Source organism: Staurois parvus, unplaced genomic scaffold (genome assembly GCF_062004578.1).
Source record: "Staurois parvus isolate SC_StPar_1 unplaced genomic scaffold, SC_StPar_1.0 ptg000491l, whole genome shotgun sequence".
NCBI classification, from domain to species: domain Eukaryota; kingdom Metazoa; phylum Chordata; class Amphibia; order Anura; family Ranidae; genus Staurois; species Staurois parvus.
The window spans coordinates 1,338,740-1,356,126 of record NW_028318287.1 but is presented as its reverse complement, the minus strand read 5'-3'; the positions used below and the strand labels follow the sequence as shown (position 1 = coordinate 1,356,126).

The window sequence follows — 17,387 nt, the reverse complement described above, 5'->3', positions numbered from 1 at the left end:
GAATGTCCTGCTCAGGAGGAGGTGCAGCAAGATGACAATCACAGCACCCAGGTTCCCCACCAGGTTATGCACCAAAAAGTGTTTCCTTTCCAGACTGGGAGCTGAAGAACGTTCTCTTACTGGCCATCTTTGTGAGCGCATATGGTTTTTTTTTACTTTACTCAGTAAATTGTTGAGGTTTTATAGCATTACGCCGCCGCATTTTTCTCAAGTTCAATTTGCTGCACAAAGAGCTCTGTAGTACAATTTTAGCTGCAGGTAGTGTTAGAATGGGATTTGCCAGACCTATTATAAAGCTGAACAAATATTTGCCCCGAATCAAAGAGATTGTTCATGTGGATTCCAAAGCTGGGTGTGACGCTTGGCACACTGCTCTACATGGAGAAGTTATTTAAGGACAAGGAGATCTGTTTAACAGTGTTAGGCACTGTGTGGTTCTCCAGGTGTGGTGCAGGCAAGACCTAGCATGTCATTCCAGCCACAATGACAGTTAAATTAGATATAAATCCTAACTGAATGACATTAAGAAGCTTTTTAAAATAATTGGTTTCACCTTTTTATCTTTGTGGCATCTCAGTGCTGCTGATCTCCTCCTGCCACTTCCGGCCTACATGAACTCCAGTGGTGGCTGCTTGGCATTTCCAGAACAGGTTTCCTGATGGTGAAAACAATGGACTGTGTCTGCGCAATGCGTTTTGAAACAGCCACTGTGCGCAGGGAATTGTCACCCTATATTACGAAAGTGTCCGAACAATGACCATCATGGGAGGTCTCCAGGTAATAATGGAATTAAAGCTGCAGATTCAGGCCCCTTTCACATGGGGTGGATTCCGTCCTGATCAGCAGATACCCTGCTGATCAGAGCAGAGCGGGTGGATGACACATCCATGTCCACTCAGTTTCTGCAGAGTGGACATGGACAGAGCCAGCTCTCCTCTATGGGTGGCTGGAAGTAAATGGACTCAACTGTCAACTACACCAACTACCCTCTGATCCAATCAGCCTAAATAGAAAAGAACGGATCCCCTTCTGGTTTTTTTTTTGTTTTTTTTTAGCAAACCAGATTTGACCTGGAGGTAGGTGGGTGTCATGGACCGTCCAGTCAGGTCTGTCTGAAAAACTGACAGGTAGACCTGTAGACCTGGTTGGATATCCCGTGTGAAAGGGGCCTTAAACAAATTTAAAATTACTTTTGAATTTATGACTTTTGAAATCACAATAACATGTGAATCCCTGGGATACCCTAGTGCGTTTTCTAATGCGACTTGAGTCGCACAGAAGCGCATAACATTTTTTTCAGTGATGCCAATTCCAATCCCAATCAGCATGGCGTGATTTTGGAAAAGGTTCCTGTGCTACTTTCATGTGATTCCAGCACAATTTTGGCGCCATATACTTCAATGGAAACACAGAGAAAACGCATGTACAGGTGATTTGATGCGATCCTGATGCAACTTTGAAGCGATTTCATTTTTTTTTAACCCTCAGCTCCTCTCCCAGGCACATCTTTGCTCCCTCAACTCTCCTCCCAGATAAATCCTTGTTCCTCCCAGCCGCATGTGCTCGTCAAACTGCAGGAAAGATGGAGACAAGAGGCAGGAGAGATCTGCTTGACAATGAGGGGATCATGCGCCTTGTTCATGAGTGACCACAGGTTTATGATACCAGGGACCCCAACAACAAGCGGGACAGACCCTGGCTGGAGATTGCCTGCATAGACTTTGAGGACACAACACAACCAAACCAGGAAGTAAAAGGGAAGAGGGTTTATGTCACAGTAGATATGGTTATCATTGGCCAAAACCACAAATGTAGAGGCACTGCACCAAAAATGCAGAGGCAATCACGTCAAATTTGAAAATTGCAAAAAGGTGGAACTACATAATTGCACCTGAAATTGCATCGCACTAGTGTGAACCAGGCCTAAACCATATATGACACTTTAGTGACTGGGTTAATGTGTAGTTTAAAGACAAGCCATGTAATACAAGTAAAGGAAACTGAGAATATATTTAGTTACATGGCAATTCTCTAAGAGTTGTGGGGCATACCTCCTGCCTATGGTAAAGAGTCAGTACACTTAAAAGTAATATTTCAGTTATAGATGGAATCTTCAAAGTTGGAACACCCACGGGCTTTCTACCTCTTGGGGTCCCAGAGTGGGAACTCCCTACTTTGCTCCTGGCTCTATTTGCACTAATGTTAGAGTTTTGGCCTACCCTGTTGCATTACGCCTCTGTGGGGTTGATTTACTAAAGGCAAACAGGCTGTTCACTTTCCAGGAGAAGTTGCAATTTGCAGGGGAATTTTCCTCAAAGCTTAGTGAATGTGGTTTCATTCTGCAAAGAATGTCCAATCATGGTGAAAGCAAATAAAACAAAACAGTATTTTTTCTTGCACATGTTTAGATGATGGAAGTCAGCAGAGTTTCACCTCATTCACTAAGCTCTGGGGATAATTCCTTTGCAAACGGCAACTTACCTTGCAAGGTGAACAGTCTATTTGCCTTTAGTAAATCAAACTCATAAAATCCAAAGACAGCCAAAGATTTGAGGCTCACTTACTATGTGTCCGCTTTTATGAAAAAGTATGATGTTAAGCAGAAATTCATTTTTTTAAAATTTCTCTTCTGTCTGTAGTGGTAACGGAAAGTCTTCGAAGCTGCTGGAAGCGGAACTGATATTAAAATGTCATCACTATTTGATGGAGAAAATTAAAATTTCCTTGTTACTATTATTGGCTCACCAACATCTAAGAATGAATCCTAAGCCTGGTTACCATAGCTGACCAAATAACCAAGCCCAAGCCCCTTCAGGAATGTGTGCGATCTTCCTAAAAGGTCATTTCACTTTCCAAAGAGTTATGATTGGTCATTACTACCAACCAGTCCTGTAAATACCACAGCCAAAACTCGAATAAGGTAGTCCCGTACCAAAATTGCTTCATGCATGAACCTGGTTTGATCATCGTGCCAAGCCAGAAATGGGGGACTTCTTGGCAAAAGGCATCTATAGCTAAGTATCTTGTCACATTTTCCAATATTATTATATTTGTGATTTTTATCTGTTATTATTTCATTAAATGGTAAATACAGTTTGATTTTACTTACAAGTGTTTGAGTGGTCTCTCTTCGCACATCTCAAAAAAACCCCAAACCATAAACACATAACCAAAATCACATAACCGTGATAAAACACCATTCGCCCAGTCTAATGCTCTCAGGAATTGGGTTGATAAACACACTCCCTGTTGGAGTATTACCACATTGGCTTGGGTTCACAGTTGTGAAGACCATCCACCTCCACTGCAGATAGAAGAGGAATTTAAAAAAAAGTGAGTTCTGCTTTAACATCCAACCAGAAAGAGTGTTGATGATGGAGCTACGGGTTTCCGTGGGGCACAGCACTGAATGCAAGGTGCATTTTTTATTTTTAAATCTCCAGCTTTCTGGAGGACAGTGCCAGGAGCAGGGGCAGACTGACCATTTGGAAACTCGGGCACTGCCCGAGGGCCAGGGGTCAGTAGGGGGCCCCATGAGATGCCCCAGGTACCTTTTTCATAGGCTTTTTTGAGTTTGGGAGAGGACACAGGGGCCCCATGATCCCCTATTGCCCGGGGGCCCCATGAGTTGTCAGTCCGCCCCTGGCCAGGAGCATAGAAGGGCACCTTGTAAATTAGGAGAAATCTTAAATAGTATCGAGGCCCAAGAGAGGTGTAAGCAGCCAGAGAAAAATGTAGGACTTGGGAAAGTGCAACAATGAAAAATACTAAGCAAGATTTGGATGGAGAGCCCACTGGAGGGTGATGGTGTCTGGGATGGCATTGTCTGTCGAATGATGCATTTCCAACCTCTAGAAAAACTTAAGACAGAAGACAGGGGCAGGAATCATAAACCAAATATTACAATAGGGGCTATTCTGTGGTTCCCAGATTGCCAATTCGCCCAATGATATTTCAGATAGTACAGACGTATTGCTAGATAAATAATTGACCCCTCCCAACACACACGCCTCCTGTAGGTAAGTTGGGATTTAGGTGTGTGGAAGCAGTTTTAACCCCTTCATGAAAACAAATTTCCAAGCAATTACATTTTTTTTAATGCAAGCAACATCTTACTTCCAAACTGCCTTCTTTATCAGTTCCCTTGTTTTGGAACCATTGACTTTTAAATCTCTTGCACAACGTCCCCCCTCCTCAAGTGAAAGCCCAAGGGTGGCACGGTTTCTCTTCTATATTTTTTTTTCTATTTCTTTTGGTAAGGAAATAGCATAGTACATAGATCAGAGGCTTTCCAGACTAAAACCCCAACTGTACACAAAGCACAGGAAAATGCACAGGGGCAGAGGAGGGTAGAGAAAGGGAAAGGGGGGAAAAAAGTGAAAGCAGCTTAGTATGTGTTAACTCTGCCATTCTGTCGGCTTAAAGTGTATTTTATGCTTGATCAACAGTCCTTCTTTTATTCTTGCCTTCTTTCATTCATTCAAGAACTTCAAAGGAACCACCACGAAAGTACCTGATCCTACAGGGGAACCAGTAAGGGTAGTCTAAAGAAAACAGAGAACAGGGAGCCGCAGACCCCTGCGGACGAAGTAGTTCAAAGAGAATATTCCAACAATGATTACATTTTGTAAATCTTTTTACCAAGGACAGCTTGTTTCCTGCTTATTCATAAAAAATAGATTGTGACCATTAAACACAGCTCTGGACAAGACTTCAAGCCTCAACAACGGGATTAAAGCGCACAGGAGATAGAAAGTGTGTTAGAAAAAGGGAAGGAAAAAAAAAGTCTCATGAGCTTAGATCTTCCGCGTGGCCATTCTGCTTCTCGGAATTTCAATTCTGGCTTTCTTGTCTGAAAAAGGCGTTGTTTCGAGAGGCTTTCTGATAAAATTTGCACAGGAAAATTTTAGTTTCTTTTAAAAACTTTTTTAAATGTGTGAAACTTTCCATTTCTTTTCACGGTCCCTGGCTGTGTACAATACAGATTGTCATATCTGCTGGTTATGAGGACAAGGCAAGTTTTAATTGCTGGCACACAAACTTAGAGAGCTGATAAAAAGACAAAACAAAAATCTCAGTCTGAGGCTTATTTATGAGACTGCCAAAAGCATTCCACCACAAGCAAAGTCAAGCACAAAAAGGAACCATGGGTGAGAATGTGAACTTTCTATTCAAAAAAGCAAATAGTGTTCTTACGTGTAAAAACAGCTTGAAAATATGAAATTGGCCACATCAATTCAATAGGATATAGTGAAAACAAATGTAGCAAAGTCACAAAATGTAAATCGATATTTTATGTTTTGGTGCCAAAAGCAACAAAGGTCATTAGTTCCTAGGGAAACATCTCTACAAATGCAGCCTATCTATTCACTGGAGACCAGTGACATCACTGAGAATGCAGCCTATCCATTCACTAGAGACTGGTGACATCACAGAGGATGCAGCCTATCCATTCACTAGCGACTGGTGACATCACTGAGAATGCAGCCTATCCATTCACTAGAGACCGGTGACATCACTGAGAATGCAGCCTATCCATTCACTAGCGACTGGTGACATCACTGAGAATGCAGCCTATACATTCACTAGAGACCAGTGACATAACTGAGAATGCAGCCTATCCATTCACTAGAGACCAGTGACATCACTGAGAATGTAGTCTATCCATTCACTAGAGATTGGTGACATCATTGAGCATGGAGCCTATCCATTCACTAGAGACCAGTGACATCACTGAGAATGCAGCCTATCCATTCACTAGAGACCGGTGACATCACTGAGAATGCAGCCTATCCATTCACTAGAGACCGGTGACATCATTGAGCATGGAGCCTATCCATTCACTAGAGACCAGTGACATCACTGAGAATGCAGCCTATCCATTCACTAGAGACCGGTGACATCACTGAGAATGCAGCCTATCCATTCACTAGAGACCGGTGACATCACTGAGAATGCAGCCTATCCATTCACTAGAGACCAGTGACATCACTGAGAATGCAGCCTATCCATTCACTAGAGACCGGTGACATCACTGAGAATGCAGCCTATCCATTCACTAGAGACCGGTGACATAACTGAGAATGCAGCCTATCCGTTCACTAGAGACCGGTGACATAACTGAGAATGCAGCCTATCCATTCACTAGAGACCGGTGACATTACTGAGAATGCAGCCTATCCGTTCACTAGAGACCGGTGACATAACTGAGAATGCAGCCTATCCATTCACTAGAGACCGGTGACATCACTGAGAATGCAGCCTATCCGTTCACTAGAGACCGTAGACATTACTGAGAATGCAGCCTATCCATTCACTAGAGACCGGTGACATCACTGAGAATGCAGCCTATCCATGCACTAGAGACCGGTGACATTACTGAGAATGTAGTCTATCCATTCACTAGAGATTGGTGACATCATTGAGCATGGAGCCTATCCATTCACTAGAGACCGGTGACATCACTGAGAATGCAACCTATCCATTCACTAGAGACCAGTGACATCACTGAGAATGCAGCCTATCCATTCACTAGAGACTGATGACATCACTGAGAATGCAGCCTATCCATTCACTAGAGACCGGTGACATCACTGAGAATGCAGCCTATCCATTCACTAGAGACCGGTGACATCACTGAGAATGCAGCCTATCCATTCACTAGAGACCGGTGACATCACTGAGAATGCAGCCTATCCATTCACTAGAGACCGGTGACATCACTGAGAAAGCAGCCTATCCATTCACTAGAGACCAGTGACATCACTGAGAATGCAGCCTATCCATTCACTAGAGTCTAGCACCATTGCTCCATACATGAAGCATGTACCCTTTAAAAATTTAGTACAACAAGATGGACTTGCGAGTTGTGACTATCAGCCACAAGAGTTCATAGCAGTGATTAATCTTTCTTTGCGCATCTCTAGCAAATGATAAAAAAAATCAATTGTACTGCCAGGACAAGCACTAAGCTGCCAGTCAAAGGAATGTGATTTGATAGAAGACTGAAGCGCCGCACACAGAGAGGAGGAAGATGCAGACCGCATTCAGGTCCGGATCACCTGTGCTGGATCAATGCTTTCAATGAGGCTTCTGGCTCTCCCGAGCAGCCAACTCGCGCCATAAATAATGCACACTTAGCCGATTAACTTATGCATAGCATTCTCCACAGTGTAAACACATAAAAACGCGCAAGTAAAATAAAAGGGACGGAAGTAAATGTAATATTTTATTTATTAATTTTGCATCACTTGGACGCGTCCTCGCTTTCCATTTTTCTCTTGTAACAATTACTGTAGCAACCTCCCTGACAGACAGGATCCATATATCGATCGGACAGGCTGATGCAGTAACACAGCGCACTAATTTGATACACCATTATCTGTTATGGATGTGTGACTGGACGCTAAATGGGACTGGAGGAGATCGGCCAGAACTAACTCAAAAAAGGAGCACCTTTAAAGGAGAGCTCCAGTCTGCTGGAAATGCCTGATAATGGATAATAGCTGAAATCCAAATACGGTTCCAGTTATAGAGACGTGCATTCTTACTTCAGTCATGATGTCTTTTATGTATCTATTCCAGGTTTTGTTTTTTCCTGTAATAAAGACCGCTCACTGCTGCTCTCTCTCCATCTGCAGGGTGACTGGTCTTGTCTCCGCCCCCGCCTGCAGTTTTCTACAGGCAGCCTGTAGTGGGTGGAGCCTACTGGGCCCCTCCCACAGCTCTGCTCTCTGTACAGGCAATGTACAGCACAGCGATGATGTCACTGCTACTTTTACAAGGTTATTTTCTCTGTTTGCAAAAGCATTTGGTACACAAAAAGTGGATTTATATCCATTGTGGCTTCTGAGGAATATATGTTGCTGAATCTTTTTGAGCCTGGAGTTCAATTTTAACACGATGGGATGGTGAAAGCACTGCAAACTTAATACAAATTGTACGTGCTTTCCATGAATTAGGAGAGACGGGAAACTCCAGACAAACTTTTTTTTTTTTTTAATTCTTCAGTTTTTCTTTTTCTGTAGCCAATAGGGAGATTTTCTGTGTGGTCACAGGAGTAGAGATTCAATAATAAGTGGTCACTTCTAGTAGCTGGCGTTTTCAGTTATTTGCTTGTTCAGCACTTTTAGGGTAGCATGACGCCAGCATCAGACTTTGCAAAGGTTACAGCTCTGGGGTGCAACTAAGTTTGTTGTAAAATCATACGTAAGAAGCCATCATGTAATTCAGCTTGCCTGCAACTGTCCTACAAGAAAACCTGGACTAGACTTGATAACATGAACTAGCGATTCTGTAGCAATCAATATGCTACAAAGACAGAGGTATCACAGCTAAGCAATGCCCTTGTTTACATTTTAATTATTAAAAATTTAGTAAATTGTTAGCCGTAAACACGTCTCTTTCCCAGTTCCTCTTAAAAGCCCTTCATTCAACCAACTGATCCTAACCTTTCCTGTTGTCTTGTTCTGAGTATAGGCCCTGTGTAAGCTTTAGGTTGGTCTCTGTTGCCATATGAAAGAATCATGGCGGCGCTACTGGCCTCTGAGCCATACATCATGGGAGAAAGTCATGACGGTCACATGCTCTCCTGTACCTGGAGATTTTGGGTGGCAAAGAGTAATGGGGAATCATGGTGAATATATCAGTGAAAAAAGAGGTGTCCTAAAAAGGAAAATGACAGGTTTACTTTAAGCCTTTCCTTCCAAACCATCTATCTACACCAGCAATGGGCAAACTACGGCCCGGCGGACCTTTTAATCCGGCCCGTGGAGCGTGATACTGTCAGGGTGGCTGTCAGGATGTGTGTAGGTGGGGCAGCGTGACGAACGTGAGGGGAGCTAGGCTCCTCTCACAGTCCGCCCTGAAGACCGGAACGGCGCGGGAACACGGCGAGAGGAACGCGCGGAGCAAAGGTAAGTAAACTGACACAGGGGGGACTTGGCTTACTACTTGGGGGGGAATAGTACTATGGGGGATGAAATACTATATGAGGGATGAATTAATATGGGGGATGAATTAATATGGGGAATGAATTACTATATGGGGGATGAATTACTATAGGGGGAATGAATTACTATAGGGGGGATGAATTACTATGGGGGATGAATTACTATGGGGGATGAATTACTATATGGGGGATGAATTACTATGGGGGATGAATTACTATATGGGGGATGAATTACTATGGGGGATGAATTACTATATGGGGGATTAATTACTATGCTTACTATGGGGGAATATTACTATACTTACTATGGATGACACATACACATCATTCATCTACTCTTGGTCTGGCCCCCGGGTCTAATATATGAACCCATTGCGGCCCTCAAGTCAAAAAGTTTGCCCACCCCTGATCTACACCCATTTGACAGGGGAACTATTTGGCAAAGAAGTTTAATGTAGATAAATGTAAAGTTACGCATTTGTAGGGGCAAGGACCAGAACAAATACACAATGCAAGAGTGGATCCATGATGGTGAAGGATCTTGGTGTCTCCCTGCTCCTTTTCCTTCTCACTATCTCTATTCCTAGGAGAGCAGTTGGGCATGGTACACCATCTGTGCATGGTACAACTAGCTCCTCTACAACCTAAACTCCCAGAACGGCCATAGCAAACGTTATACAGAACAGCAGCATTTCCAAATGGCTCTGATATCCAGGAGCCACAATCCCTAATTATTGGAATGAAAAGAATACAATTTGAATATTAACATTCAGTTTGCTTTAGGAGCATGGGCCATTAAACTACAAATAGAATTTTCAGCACGTCATAATGCGGAACTAGTTTATAGTTTTTGAGAATGAAAAGCTGAGAGCACAGCAAGCCCTTGGAAATCAATACTGTGCTTAAAATTGGAGCACCATTACCAAAGAGAGTTACTTAAACCTTCACTATATCCAAGCAAGGTTCCAAACTGCCTGGCTTACCATGCACAGAAGCTAAACATTCAGAGGTCCCGCTGTGTGCTCATCCCCCCCAGCAGCAATAATAGCGATCATGCAATATTTTGTCATGAACAAAGATAAGTGTTTATTTTTATCTCCGATGTCCACATATCATACTGGATTTGCGGCCTAAAACAGGGAACACATGTACGGATCAAATATCAAGGCGCAAAAGACCTTGCTTTAGGCTGGGATAAAGAGCTGTGAGACTGCTTCACAGTCCGCCGGTCCTGAACTATGATATGAGCCTGATGTCCTGATGTCACAATGCAAACACTGTAGAGAGTAGAACAGCACACAAAATACAGTGAAGTCTGGACACCACTGGCATCCTAAAGGGAAAGCACACAAAGAATGCCATACAGAATAGAAAATGATTACACCTCTATTGTCTACCCATTCTAATCCACTGAAGCAAAATTTTGACAGGCTGTCTAGTAAATTTAACAGCTGATGGCATCTTGGAGGCCAGCGTTGTCAACTAGAGAAGACTGGAATATTGTTCATGTAAGATATGATAAAAGTTCTATAGGTGGATGACTCAAAGCTGTGTAGTGGAATACAATCCTTACACAATTTGTGCAGTTTACAAGCTGTCCTTGACATACTGGCCGGTTTGGAAATTATTTAGTCAAAAAGTATGGCCAAAGCTCTTTTGGGAAACAGAACTTCACAAGTAAATGCACTCCCGTTACCCAAAAGAGCTTTGGCCATATTCTCTTTTAGGCTTCTTTACTAAATAGCTTCCAAATAAGCCAATATGTCAAGGTCAAAATCAGTGTCATTGAGCCTCTCCAGTCTATAGACGTATTCCAAAAATAATGTCTGGATCTACCCAGATGACTGATCTGCGAACGGCTGAAAGCCTGAACTAGCTGCCCCTGCCCTGTGCTACAATGAGGGCTGGAAGAACACAGCAGGGAATGATAGCTGACAGTCACCGCTCTGTGCTCAGAGTGGACCCGATAACTGAGCGATCAGTGGTCACGTGATCACTCAGTTCTCAAGCTTAGAGCCAGCAGGGCACAGCTGCAGCATCACACAGATGCTGCAGCCATATACAGTAGGTGAGTATGTATGTTTTATTGTTTTTTGGGTTTTTTTGCTGCACTTCTTTACTGTAGATACATTCGTAGGTGTCAAATACTAGAACGCAACAACATAGGATGTAGGGGTGCTACATTGGTGGATCAATGATGGTAAAGGATCTGGGTGTCTTCCTTCTCCCATTCATTATCCCCCTTCCTAGGAGAACAGTAGTGTATGATACTCCAGCTGTGCATCATACGCCTGATTCCTCCACATTTTAGCCTCCCAGAGCTTCCATAGCAAACTCTATGCAGCACAGCAGCACTGCTGAGGGACTGATTTCTCAGAGCCACTATCACTATTTATTGAATGAAAGATTCAAATTTGAATATCCATTAAAAAAAGCTATGTAGTGGAATACAATTCTTACGAAATGACTCCAGTTTACAAGCTGTTCTTGACACAGCAGGTTGGCTGATTTGGAAACCATTTTACAAAGAGCTTTAATGTAAACAAATGTAAAGTTATGGTAAAGAACTGACCACAGCATGTTGTAGGAATACTAAATTGGGTGGGTTGATGGTGGTGAAGGATCTGGAGGCTTGAGAAAGAAGAAGTTCTCGAAAAGTTTTGCCTGGAAGACAGAGTCTGGAAGTAGAGGTCGAGTGGGTCAAACATACACCACTGACAGCAGGGACATAACAAAGCTGTGCAAGAACATACTACTCACAGCTTAGAGAGTGAGGATGCCGCTGGACTGATTCATATCAGTGGGCCCCCAATTCAGTTGTCCCATCAGCCACACATCTCACCGCATACCATGGAGGAAGGGAGGATGGCTGTCATTAAGGGACTCTGGTCTAACTTCCATGCAGGACTGATATCACAGTTCATGTGCGTGGATTTTTCATGTCAATAAAGGTGTTAAGATGAATTCTTATTGTTGATGTAGACTCCTTGTTCCATCACCCTCATACAGAGATCATGGATTAGAATACTGATTTTTATTACTTCTTATGGAGGACTTGGAGGAATGTTTTCTACGACATGACATCTTCTATCTGGACTATATTATTTATTGCACAATATGTTTAGGTATTGCACTTTGATGCTTTCTGTTTTTATTTCTGGATGTACTAGTAGGTCATAGACAAAATAACAATTTGCAATGCCATTGAGCAACTTCTAAACCTAGTATAATGCTATAGGAAAAGACATAGACTATAGAGAGGCAGAGAAGGGAACTAAATTAATAGGATTCATGGAGGAGCTGAATTATGAGGAAAGATTAACTGAATAAAATGTATTCACCCTTGAGAAAGGCGATTAAGGGGAGATATGATTACCTTGTATAAATTGTATATAAAAAGAAACACAAGGGCATTCCTTGTGACTGGGAGAAAAGAGGTTTACTTTCCGCATAAGTAAATGGTTCTTTACTGTAAGGGATTAGAAAATGCGGAATTGCCTTTCAGAACTGGTTCTATTATATTTATATGTAAAAAAAAAAATATACGTTTCTGAGCACCTGACCACCAAACCTGTCCATCAAACCTATCTATATAGTATGTGGACACCCCTCCATATATCCAGGTGATTCCAGTGAAGGGTTCTTGTCAGGGCAGGAGTGCTGGAATGGGCAGGCAGGACTATGCACAGTCACGCCGCGACTGACGACAGCCACTACCCACAGACCAGAGTCCCTCAGGGCGCGGAGTCTAAGCCCCAGGCTACCCTTCACCAAGGCACCTGATGGTGGGGATGGACTTGAGGCAGCCTGAGACCAGGTCGCGGCCCCCGAGTGACCCCAGCTGCAGTAACGACTGCCGCCAATGGCGTACAACTGGTGAGAGCTAGATGGGAACACGAGTAGAGTAGTCAGACAGGTCGGGTCAATAACAACGGAGCAGACAGTACTAGACGGTAGGCAAAGAATACTCCGGTCACGGGCTGGGTTCAGCAACGGGAGGTCAGGTAAAGGGTTAACGCAAAGAATAGTCTTGTCCAAGCCGAGTTGGTTACCAGGAGAGCAACAGGAACAACACAAGAGCTTGCAACAAGGAAACATACAGGACACAAGTGCAGCGAGCACTTGCAGACAGGAGGTTTAAATGTGCTCAACCACACCCTTCTGAGGAGGAGCCGCAGAAGCCTGAAGGCATAAAGGTTCCCACCATGCTTTGCAGAAATCCAAGATGGATGCCAGCATGGAGATGCACAAGCTCTGAAGAAAGGTAGGACCTTGACAGTTCTGTAAATTCTACAGCATACAAAGACATTTTAGGAAATTGTGCATTTCCAAAAGCCTCTTTTCTGCTCCACCATAAATGTGCCCCTGTGCACAAAGCCAGCTCCATGAAGACATGGTTTGATAAGCTAAATGTGGAGAAACTTTGGTGACCTGTAGAAAGACCTGACCTCAACCCTACTAAACACCTTTTGGGATGAGTTGGAGCACCGATGGTGAGCCAGGTCATCTCATCCAACATCAGGGACGTACCTTACAAATGTTCTTCTGGCTAAATGGACACTAATATCCACAGACTCCAAAATCTTGTGGAAAGTGTCCTCAGGATAATGGAGGCTGTTATAGCCACAAACAGGGGTAATCTGAGTTTTGAAGCCCATGGTTTCGGAATGGGATATCTAACATGGTCATATAGATGAGATCGTCAGGTGTACAAAAATGTTTGGCCATATAATGTAGCAACGTGTTGATCCAGGGCATTTTTCAATTGCCTTTAGGGGTCAATATGGATTTCCCTCCTCTTTTAGCAAATTGAATTACATTTCATAAAAGGCTAAGATGTTACTGCTGGATTAACTGTGGATCAAAGTCTAATTCTATTTATTTGTTTATTTGCCTGTTATGGTTGGACATGTGACTATGTTGTAGCTACTTTGTGTTTTGAAGGAGGCTCATAAGGTATCCATTTTCAGAAGTAATTTTTAATGATGCAGATGATGTAAAGCAACATTCCCGCAAAAGAAGCCATTCTGTAGACTCCTGAGAAGGTAACTATTTTGTCCTGTGAAGCAATACTGTGGTCTCAAGCTTTATTCAGAATCAGTAGCATCAGCTCATGTACATCTTCTGTGAACAATTACACTGCTGTCACTGATGATCTGTTCTGCCCACAAAATCAACATCTTTGCTGCCCGGTGGGGGGGGGGGGGGGCACAGGAAACAGGATGGGCAGGGGCTGACGGCAGGGTTCTAAATCAAATGATTTATGAGGGCTTGAATTTCACACCTGTGATATTATGTCAAATCTCTTAGCCAGTGTCATGTTAAGCAATTCTTGAAATAGTGTGAATACTTTTTTGGTTTTAAAATAGAAGTACGCAGATGATGAGTGTCTATAACGCGGGGACAAGCGGGAGGAATTTAGACGACATTACAGTGACAGAGGAGATGTTTAACTGGCAGCAAGAATTAAACTATGAAATTAGTAGGGAGTGATTAGAAAAAACATTGCCTGATCATCAAGTATCAAGGCAATCAGCGCAGACAAGAAAATTAATTTTGACACTTTTCAGAAACTTAGCCCATTCCCACAGTGCATCTTCAGTTCCTTGGTAGTCAGAGATGCAATAGAGTTTTTACTGATTTTCAATTTTTTAAAACTTTATAAATATGACTTTTTCCAGTATAGTACATCAACAGTACAACTCCACGCAGTGTACAAGGGTACATTGTGGGCCATGCGCAGGTGTCAAGGAAGGTAAACTCCTTCCCTTATGGTAGCCCATACTGGTTGACAGCTACCTTGTCAGAGGGCTAGCCTGACTTCTGCTTTTACCGCTGCTGACCTGGGTTGCCTGACTCTACTCATTCCTGACTATCCTTGCTTGCTGCCCGCCTCGACAAGACCTCTGCCTGGAAATTGACTATCTTTGTCAGCTGCCTACCTTGACCTCTGCCTGGAAATTTACTATTCTTGTCTTCTGCCTGCCTCGACAAGACCTCTGCCTGGAAATTGACTATCCTTGTCAGCTGCCTACCTTGACCTCTGCCTGGAAATTTACTATTCTTGCCTGCCTCATGCCTCAAAAAGATCTCTGCCTGGAAATTGACTATCTTTGTCAGCTGCCTGCCTTGACAAGACCTCTGCCTGGAAATTGACTATCTTTGTAAGCTGCCTACCTTGACCTCTGCCTGGAAATTTACTATTCTTGCCTGCCTCATGCCTCGTAAAGATCTCTGCCTGGAAATTGACTATCTTTGTCAGCTGCCTGCCTTGACAAGACCTCTGCCTGGAAATTGACTGTCCTTGCTTGCCGCCTGCCTCGATAAGACCTTTGCCTGGAAACTGAATATCCATGTCAGCTGCCTGCCTTGACCCCTGCCTGGAAAATGACTATCCCTGTCTGCCACAACCTCCTGCCTGAAAACAGACTATCCTTGCCTGCTGCTTGCTTTGACCTCTGCCGGAAGCAGATCCATCTGAATACCACCATTTTATCTCCTCATCATAGCTTCCTCATTCCTTCTAGCCTCTGATCGAGAGCAATCTTAAGGGCCTGGTGGCATCTTACAGATAAGTAGCCCAGTGGCTACCAGCTCATCATCCCTTGTGGAGTGCTCTGATGAAGACCAAGATGCCAACAAGACTCTGTGCCTCGAGTGAGCCCACGTCATCTATTGGGATGAATCCCATTACAGCAGAAAAGACCATTCAATGATTACAAAGGATACATGACCCAAATTATGTTGACTAGTATCTAGAATGTTCTTTGGAATGAACAAAATACATTCTTTCCAGAATATGGTAAAGTGTAAAATGTATCTGAAACCAAAACTTTGCAGCCTGCACACGCACTACAAGGGTTAATTACTTGTTTATTCTAGTAAACTTACCTGATTCTTTTGTAATCTGGCAGATGGTGCCCATCCATGCTCCAGTGATTGACTGTTCCTCATTGTCATCACATCAAACGCAAGGCTGTGGAACCTGCATTGGTCTTGTTAATGTTAGGTGTGGGGACCGGTCTCACAGGGGGAAGAGTGGAGGATCGGTTAAATTTATCTTCTTTCCTATGTCCCCTAGACCCAAATGAGGAATTAACCCTTGTAGTGCAGGCTCAGCCCTACTGAAAGTGATATTTTTTTTACATTTCTCCGAGTTGGGCTTTAAATGTATTACTTTTTTAGATTTCCCCTCAATTTTAGACCTTTAGGATGAATAAAGAGGGTGAATCAAAACAGCTGAGAAACAGACAGCAATAAAAATCCTTCTCTACTCTATCCAAAACTAAAGAATTTTTTTTTTGGCTTTAGTTACACTTTAAAATTTTAAGATGAGCTCTTTCTGGGGAAGGGGTGACAGGTGCTTGGACTCAGCTACTTAAATCCGTCACGGCTCAGAAGCTGCGGGGTGTTTTGTGACGCTGTGGCTCCTTTCACTGACACAAGCACCGGGGCATGTAGCCCAAAGTGGAAATTATATGAAACAGACTACATATGTGCTCGTGCTTAAAGTATTCTGTCCAAACATTACGTAAAATCTGAATACATGTTTTATAACAGAGCGTTGTATTCAATCCTTTTTTCCTTATTGTATTCATTCCAGATGTTTGCAACGTGGAAAGTGCTAAAATAAGCATTAAAGAGGATGCATAGTAATGAGCAGGGGCGGACTGACCATTTGGAAACTCGGGCACTGCCCGAGGGCCCGGGGTCAGTAGGGGGCCCAATGAGATGCCCCTGGTACCTTTTTCATAGGCTTTTTTGAGTTTGGGCAAGGACACAGGGGCCCCATGATCCCCTATTGCCCGGGGGCCCCGTGAGTTGTCAGTCCACCCCTGGTAATGAGCATGAACCATTGATGACCTCTCTTTCTGAAAATGCTAGTTGTCTGGTTGTCATTGTGATCGAAATTACCCATTACTCCAAGTGTCTCACAGCAAGGATTCAGATTTCCTGATCTTAGTGCTTGTGGCTGATCACTGACTCAAAAAGTACTGAAGTCAGTGGGTTAGCCATGCACTAAGTGCCGGTAGGTACACAGTAAGTGCAAAAGGCCTGCTGGTTGAGCGCCAGGGCTCTAGAGAGTCTGAACTCTGCCTTCTGCCCACCTGTGTATGAACCGCATACATTTCTCCTCACCCACCCTTTGTCCTATTGAAAAGGTACACTAAAATGAGACGAGCTGGAGTGTTCGGCATCACCTACCTGAGTCTGTTGTGGAATATTTACAAAGCCTGGATCTCGAGGTCCAACACTGACAAATCGGTTTGCTGGGGAAGTGCTGGGTGTTGAGTAGGCTGCAGAGGAGAAAGGGGTGAAAGTTAGTAAAGAAAAAGACCAAACCAGAAAAAAACAAACACAATATTCTATAGGGCAAAACAGCAAGTGAACATCTAACCAATAAAACGTTGATGGATTTAAAGACCACCTGCCTATA

The 17,387-nt window shown here is 43.3% G+C and overlaps 1 protein-coding gene across 10 annotated transcripts in view; it reads right to left on the bottom strand.

The window, feature by feature from the left end:
• Positions 1–17,387, bottom strand: part of NFIA (nuclear factor I A) — a 535,857-nt gene that overhangs the window by 30,516 nt on the left and 487,954 nt on the right. For all 10 annotated transcript variants that reach the window (XM_089689685.1, XM_089689684.1, XM_089689680.1 and 7 more), the window contains one exon: positions 17,156–17,247. In XM_089689685.1, coding sequence (XP_089545811.1) covers positions 17,156–17,247 — 92 coding nt within the window. The remainder of the gene's footprint in view (positions 1–17,155; positions 17,248–17,387) is intronic.